The sequence below is a fragment of the Panicum virgatum genome, chromosome 6N (assembly GCF_016808335.1).
Source record: "Panicum virgatum strain AP13 chromosome 6N, P.virgatum_v5, whole genome shotgun sequence".
Lineage (NCBI taxonomy): Eukaryota > Viridiplantae > Streptophyta > Magnoliopsida > Poales > Poaceae > Panicum > Panicum virgatum.
This window is the reverse complement of record NC_053150.1, coordinates 43,799,183-43,807,645: the sequence shown is the minus strand read 5'-3', so window position 1 is coordinate 43,807,645 and position 8,463 is coordinate 43,799,183. Positions and strand designations below refer to the sequence as shown.

Here is an 8,463-nt window from a genome sequence, read left to right as displayed (position 1 = left end):
CACTGCACACCCCATCAAATTTCTGCTAACTGCTAAAACACCATGGACCACTGGCGACTGCTAAGTACCCCTTTTCTCAAAAGAGTAGCACGAAAATGTCAACATTTAGTGGTGTAGAGACATTGTTCCTCAAACATTTCTTATTGGCTCTTGCACACCCTGTTGTTTTAACGGAGTGGCAGTAAAGGGTGGCCTATGTAGTTTCAGGCAATAGATCAAACTGTTTGGTGGTGACATTCCATATCGTTACACATGTTAAGATGAGGCCACTGCAGGTGTCAAGCAAAGCAAGAACTTGTGTGCCAATGCCTACGGTTGATGACTGCCATGTCTCAGTTGAATGGGTTGATTGGCACACATTTTTTTGAGAGGATGATTGGCACACATTCGCTATGGAGAACTGGAGACAGTATCATGAATGCAGGCTGGCTATGCCGATTATAACACTAAGGGTGTTGCTTGCGCCCGGACATCTGATGGAAAAATTTTCCATCATCGGACGCTCCATTGATCCGTTGCAACATCAAAGAATAATGACAATCATCGTTTGCAACATCAAAAAGATATGTTGAAAAAGTTATTAGCCATCCATAGATGATGAGGAAAACTTTCGCCGCAACATCTGTTTCATGTTGCATGGAACATTCAAATCTCTCATTGAAGATGAAACATCCAGATAAAACAATTACAACATACGTGTGAAACACATGCAACATCGCAACATCCAGATCTATTTTTATAACATCTGCATAAAACACTTGTAACATTGTTCTAAAATATTTGAAATACGTGAAACATATGCTTGCAAGATGCAACAAACCCTAGCAAAAAAGCAGCACGGCACGGTGGTGGTGGGAGGAGGACAATGGCGAGTTAGGAGCTCGCCACCGGGAGGGCTCGCACCCCGGGGGAGCCCAGCGGCTACCACACGCACGAGTTCAGGTTAGTGTCGAGGCCAACGCCTACGTCCGCACGAGATCAAGCACTCCAGCTCCCGCAACGACGGTGCGAGTGAGCTCCAGCTGCGCCGCCGACGCCGTGTGAGCGCACGGCTCCTTCGTGGACCGGTGACCCTTCAAAATCGCAGACGAGGCCACCGGACGGAGGAACACCGGGGGCGGCGGGGGGGGGGGGGGGGGGGGGGGGGGTGGGTGGGGGACACCAGGAGGAGCTCGTCGCCAGGCGAGGGCTCGGCTGGCGGCCTGTGGGGGGCGGCGGGCGCTCAAGCAGAACATCTCCGATGTTTGTTGCGGTAGAGAGAGATAGAGAAGTTGGAAGGAACGGTGGATGGGAGCGCCAGTGGATGACTGGATGGGAAGAAGAGTCTGGAGAGGAGTAAAAGCAGATGATGTGGGGGAGTAAAAAGCAGGAGATAGGTGGGGCGTCCAATTGATCGGACGTCCTATCCCTAGCATATTACCGTAACACTAATCCAGGCCTTCATTATTCGGGCCTTGTTGTTGATAGAATTGGAAGCACACTGTTGATCACCGATTAATTATAAAGCAAAACTTGCTGTCTAAGTGCTTGAGAAGAGTTACTTGGAATAACTCAAGCAAGGGAAGGAGAACATGGCATATTGACATGTCTTGGGTTCATTGCTGTATGGGTAGTTGCATGTAAACTAATTCTATTAGTTTGTATAGAACAGTATGGTGATCATTTGGTGCTTCCATGGCTATTCAAATAGCAAATGCTTTGGGTTGAGCAGTTCATATAGTTGTGGAATGTGTGGTCTTTCATATTCTTATGTGTGCATATGTGATGCTTGGTTGTGTGTAATTGATGAGGGCAGTTGTTTCTTCACATGTAATTGGTGTCAGACTTGGTGGTGTTACTTATTTTTTAGATTAAGAAAAATATTCTGGTCTTGAACATTCACATGTGAATGTCTACGACCACAAAGAAACAAATCTGGCCACAAAACCAAAAATTACATGAGTGCTTAGACTCTAAACCTCCAACCGAGGAACACAAAAGACAAGAAAGAAAGAGAAAAGAAAGAAAACTTGAACAACTAAGGTTTAACCTTCTTCTACGTCCTTCCTCCAATCTTGATTTGGTCCTCAAACATCTCACATCAGCTGTTTTCTTAGAAACTTTTGATGTAAAACTCGCCGATGAACATATGCTGCCATGGTGTCGCCATCAGGGATTCCAAGACACCGCCTCCAAGGGGAGAGCATCATTTGATGCCGCCGTCGGAACCAGTTATTCGGTTCTTTGGTTTTCACCAGGATATATCCCTGCACGATGAGGTTCTCACGACAATGCCTTCAACAAGGAAAATGATGCCCATAACACCATCATCACCGACTAAAGTTAGACTTTCGTCCGAGAACCTGCACACCAACAAACAAAGCATGGCGTCTAGTGACCCCTGTAACCCCACCAGAAAGCATGTAGGACATTCGGCAGGACCCGACGGAGGGCGGCAAATGGAGGCAAGCTCCCACGGCGGCAACCACCGGAGCGAAGAAGACATCTCCACCTTGAGCTTAGCCAAGCAGAGGATAATTTCGTGCGCGCCGCCATCGTCGCACCCATGGGCCACCGCCGACACAGCCGCGGGCCACCGCCATCGTAGCCTCGTTGGCGAAGCGCCCGCCGGCGACGCGTAGGGGGTGAAGCCGGCCACCCCACCGTGGACTTTGACAGCCCCCAAGGCGTTGTACCGTCGCCCCCCACCGTCACAGGCATAGGGAGCTGCGCCGCCGGCTGCCGAGCGTCGGGCCCCCACCACGGGGAACCACACAGCCAGCCGCCGGATCCCCGCACAGGGCCACTAGCCACCGCAATCGACGCATGCGCCGCCCCTCACAAAATATCGATCTACATCCACAGGAAGGGGAAAGGGGGAGGGGAAAAGGGAGTGGAAGACGAGGAGCTCCTCGCGGCCGCCGGGCTTCCGGCGACCCTCTCAGGCGGCGGCGAGGTTGGGGAGCGGGAGGGGCGTGGTCCTGCAAAAGTCAGTTGGGGAGCGGGAGGGGCGCCCAATCACTTCAGCCAAAAATGAACATCAATATGCTACAGGAGCAAACACTCGAACAGATGGTGTTACTGATTTTTATGCGGTGTTGGTTAGGATGTCCTCATCACTGTCAATATATAGTTCATCACAAGATGATTGCGCTCAATTGTAGTCTTCGCTATCCTGCACCAATAAATTAAATTTCATCATGGCTAGTGTCAGCTTTGTTACTTTTTTGTTTCTAGTGACAAAAGATGGGATGGACGATTGACAGCAGGATCGGATGATCTAATTGAATGGTGCAAGACCACGCTTGAAAGGAATGATGGTCAACTTAATGAATGGTTAAAAAATAAGCTTGAAAGGGTTAATCAGACTATATTTTTGATTTTGGATTTGCTTGACAATGGGTCTATGATAAAAAAATGTGCCAAACTATGTGTCGGCGAGGGGACGCATTCACATCTTATGAATTATGGCGGACAAGAGGAGAGCTTCAATCATTAATGCACATAACAATCAAACAAGTATTATTATTTAAATTCATTTTCATGTGGAATGCCCCAAGGTAAGGAGCAAGAAACCACAGGACACTACATTTCCTTAACCCTTCCACTATGTTAAAATGGGTATAGGTAATCTTGTCTTGAACTTTTTGAGGTACATCACAGCAGTGCTATGCAGAGTACTTAGGGGTGGTAAAGCATCTTGAAATTTGGTCTAGATAATTTAAGGGTCGGACCCTAAAAGGACTGGACTCTAATCCTATACAATTTTGAGCTAAAAGATATATAAGGACCAAGTTGGATTGTGAAGAGACCACTAGGATCGTAGCCCATTATCACCCCTAAGAGTACTGGAACTCGCTCGAATTGAGCATGTTTGAACCTCTCAATTTTCTGAATCAAACTTCTATGTAGAATTGAGCACGTTTGAGCTACCTTTTTTGATCTCCACCCTATATATGTCATCCATAGTGACAATGTGAAGAAGTAGGACGATTGCAAATAGTTTGTGATACTGAATTCGCACAAGCATGCACAATGATGATAAAAAAAAGCAAGGTCACAAGGCAGCTTGTGAAATCTTTTCCCACAAATATGGATAGGGAAATTTGTCCATAGCACATTGCGAAAGCGTGGTTTTATACAGCACGCATCGTCAAACTCAATTTAGTATCCAGCACACCGAGAAAGAGTGCTTTGGTCAGCTACACATCATACTAAATAAACTAACATTTGTAGCTTAAAGAAGGATGAAAAGACCATTTTACCCTTCGGCCCACCTGTCCTCATCTTCCACACATTCATTTGCTTCATCCTCTCTTCCCCTCCTTCCTTTGTTGTTGCTCTGCTTCTGCCGGCACGAGGGTGGAGGCTGGCGACAGCCGTGGGAGGGGAGGAGACCGCGACCACGCTGCCTGTGGAGGAGCCCACGACCGCGTCGGCTATCGCGCACGTGTCAACGTGGAGATGGCAATCGTGCCGCTTGTCCGGCCCACCCAGCTTCGTGGCCCTTGCAGTCGAACAGCCCTTGCGAGGGGCCGAGGTGAGGTGCGGGCCGGCGGTGGCGCGGACCTGCGGTGAGGGGCCGAGGTGAGGCGCAGGCCAGTGGCAAGGCGCGGACCTGTGGTGAAGGACCACGAAGGGATGTGGGCCGGCGGTGGGCCGCCATGGGATGGGGATTTGCGGGAGGCCGCAATGGCATGGCGGAAGGGGAGGAAGGGAAGCAGCAGTGAGGAGATGACGAGTGCGACCCGCACCAAGGGCGCTTTAGTCCTTTTACCGTTCTCTCTCTCTCTCCTGTTCTGTTACAAAAGATATTTTTTAATAGAGATGGTGTGCTGCAGACAAATTCATATTTTCACGGTGTCTTCTAACCTAAATTGAAGAGTAGGACGTGCTGCCCATCAAACCACATTTTGGTGGTGTGTTGTAGACAAAAAAACTCAGATAGATATGGCCTTGAACTCAAGCTAACTATACACAGACAGGTAGCATCAATGACCATTACAGTGAGGTCCGTGTGGACTAGTCCTTAGTCGTGTCGTGCCTGGAACGGTATGGCATGACTAATCAAGTCATCGTGCCTAGTCGTTCCATGCTAAATAGGATTTAGGGTCGTGTCGTGATGTGTGGTATATTTGGCTGACTATAGGTAGCTAGTCCCGGCGACTTGACCCTGTCAGTCTTGTAGGTAATTAACAACATATCGGCATGCCTATCATCTATACGCACTCAGTGACGACGCAGCTGTTGGCAAGTCGCCGCTCCACTTGATGGGTACGACACGATACGCTGCCACTATCAGTGGATTTTCTTCCAGCCTCTGTCTTCAAATTAAACCAGGAAATGCTGACGCTACATGCAACCCCTCGGCCTGCTCGAAGGCACGAGGTGATGTTTCAAGGAGATCCTTTGAGTGGAGCAGCTTCGATGACTCACCATGCCTTCACGCCTTCCGTTGAGCGTACAAAAGAGATTTTCAGGCAAAGACAAGCGAAGTTAAGGTTCAAAACGGGATGTAATTTGCTCGATTGACTGTTACCGAAGGTCTGATGGTTCCCAAATAGATAACACCCTGAAAAAGAGAGCCACTAAAATATTTGATCTCCACGCCCTATGTCATTGGTCATCCATATTGTGACGTCGTGGTTGTTGTTGGAGTCGAGTTCAAGAGTTATGCGGTCGTGTTGGCCGATGGTGGTGTCGTTGTGGTTGTTGTTGTGCCCAATCTGAATGTTGTTGCTTTTTTTTAATATAATCGGCAGCATGTGACATCTTTTCCCCAAATATAGATATGGCCTTGAACCCAAACTAACTATATTACACAGGTAGCATCCATGAACGACCTTACAGTGAGGTGGACATGATGATGACCTTAGCCGTAGCCGACCCCTCAGCCCTCGTGTCGGATTATTTCTTTCCTGACTGAAACTTACACTATACTACAGCAGAAAATAACTCTTCCGTGCTCTACTCCATTCCAATGTAGAGCAGCAGAGGCTCATGTAGGTCACAACTCAGATTTGGTCACACTGAGTTGGCGCGAAGGAGAACTTCTGGTTCTGCACGTCGAAGAGCACGTGCATGTTCTGCTGCTGGAAGTTGCCGATGACCGGCTGCGAATCAACCCCGATCACTAGGCACATCTCCCCGGGGCTCGGCTCGGCGAGGTAGCTCTCCCGGGGCAGCACCATCGCGGCGCCGCCCTCGAAGTGGTACACCAGCGGTGGCGCCGGCACCGCCTCCATGGGCACGCCGCGCGGCAGCTGGAAGCAGAAATCGTAGTCCGGATCGGAGGAGCTCCTCCGCGGCAGCTTCAGGGCATCCACCAGCGCCTCCTTGAGGGCGTCCAGCGCTGGGGCCGTGAGGGCGCCGGTCGTGTAGCCGGAGTCGACGAATGTGGCGTCGAAGCTCGATGCAGGGATGTCGAGCTTCTTGGCCCCGATCGAGACGCCGATCAGGGGCACGATGTAGTAGATGTTGATGCCGACCCGGTTGTTAATTAAGGAAGTGGTCTGGATCGGCCCCGTGGTCCTGTACCTGGACAGGTCGGCCATGGCGCCGAAGAACATGTGGCCACTCTTGCGGTCGGTGTAAGGAGTGAGGCAGTAGGAGAACCTTGGTATCTTCAGCTGCGTCACGAAGGACAGCTTGTCCGGGCTGAGCCCTAGGAAGCCGGAGGCGTTGAAGATGTCGCCCTTCAAGAACCTCCCGCACCCGAAGTTGAGGGTGGTCGGGACCTTGTGGTGCGCGCCGAACGTGAAGACCTCGGACGCAAGCTCGCCGTAGGTCCGGCCGCCGCCGTACGCGTAGGTGTAGAGGCACCTGTTCCTGGAGCAGTTCTTGGACTCGAACCCGCCCTCCCGGCACAGCTTGCCGTCGCAGGGGACGGCGGCGAAGGAGGACGACTTGTCCGGGTCGTAGAGAGGGTCGGTCGGCGTGGCGGCGCCGCCCACCAGCTTGCAGAAAACCCAGACGAGGTCGCTGCCCGTGTCGTGGACGAGCGTGTGCCGCTGCGGCGGAGTGCCGACGCCGACGGTCACGGTGTACAAGGACCTGCCGACGCGGGTGACCGGCACGTCCGGCGCGGAGGTGGTGCCACCGCTACCGCCGCGCCCGCACGCTTTGGCCAGCCTAGCGGCGGTCCAAGCGCGCCGGGCCTTGCTCGCGCTGGTGGCCTCGCGGACCATCTCGTACCTGGAAAGCGGGCTGCCGGCGTAGGGGTGGTTGAGCTCGGCGCGGAGGTCAAAGGAAGCAGTCCCTGTAGCGGCCATGGAGGCAAGGACGGGCACGAGGAGCAAGACGGGCACGAGGAGCAAGATGAGAGCAGAAGGTGCCGCCATGCCGTGAACTTTGCTACTGCTAGTGAGCACTTAGCTTGCACGTACGATCGTTTTTTAATCCTTGCTCACACGTGTGGCGACCAATCGACCATAGTTGTGCTATGCCTATGTGCTTCCATATGCATGCTTGTAACGGTGGAGTACATGGCGTTTTATAGGCGTCTCTGCCCGTGGGAAGCCGCTTGCGATCGAGTCTGCGACATCGTCGTACAATAATGAAGACCTTTAGCTTTTACATACGCTGATGTGAGAGCTTCTATCGAGCAGATGCTCCACAATATTGTTGCGTAGCTTTATACCCGAGCTAGTCAACTTTGTTTGTTAGTCCTAGGTCCTAGGTCTCCACTCTCCCAATAACATCATCAAAACCCTACAGCTTAGGATTCTAAAAAAAAAACCTACAGCTTAGGAAGTATGATCATGCATGTTGGTAGTGGAGCACCGGAGTTCAGCTGAAGAAGTTTACGAGAAGTCGAGAACAGTAAGAGGGGAAGTCCACATACTACAGGATGACAGCCTGCTACACCCATATCGGAATCACCATCCGCAACTGAATGAAAAATGAAATAGAACGTAGCTTCAGAGCCATTTGGCAGACAGACACTACTACAGAAATGCTAATTTGTCCCGATTGGAAAACCCTTGTTGTGCCGGTTTCCCAACCGGGAACGCCAGGCCGGGACAAAAGAGGGTCTTTTGTCCCAGGTCTGGCAACCGGGACAAAAGGCTACCTTTTGTCCCGGTTGGTGCTGCCAGCGGCTGGCAGCACCTTTTGTCCCGGTTGAAGGTCCCTTTTTTTTTCCTGTTTTTCTTTTCTCAATTCTTTTTCTATTTCAATTATACTTTTGCATTTCAATTAAACTTATGTATTGGAATTTCTCCTCAATGAGTCCATAACCACGAGTAGGCTCTTCTCGGGAATTATGACAATTAGGACCCAGTGTACGGAGGCAGTTCTTGGTAGTTAAGGTTTAAACAATTCGATTACAGAATAGAAAGAGTTAGACAGAAGGAATCACTCATGCAAAGTTGTAAGGAAACAATATCATTTGCTTGTTGTGATGAACGCTTATGTACTTGAACAAGTTTTGGTATAGCTCATCGGAAGTGTCGCGTAGAATCTTCCAATTACAAGTAATTGGGT

The 8,463-nt window shown here is 50.6% G+C and overlaps 1 protein-coding gene across 1 annotated transcript; it reads right to left on the bottom strand.

Moving 5' to 3' along the window:
* Positions 1–5,993: 5,993 nt before the first annotated feature.
* LOC120678193 (aspartic proteinase nepenthesin-1-like) lies at positions 5,994–7,319 on the bottom strand. Its single transcript, XM_039959344.1, has one exon. It carries the CDS (start codon positions 7,317–7,319, stop codon positions 5,994–5,996), a length of 1,326 nt encoding a protein of 441 aa, XP_039815278.1.
* Positions 7,320–8,463: the final 1,144 nt, after the last annotated feature.

What these genes read in the sequence shown, in the direction of transcription:
- LOC120678193 (XM_039959344.1), bottom strand. Translation starts at nt 7,319, where the DNA reads ATGGCGGCACCTTCTGCTCTCATCTTGCTCCTCGTGCCCGTCTTGCTC.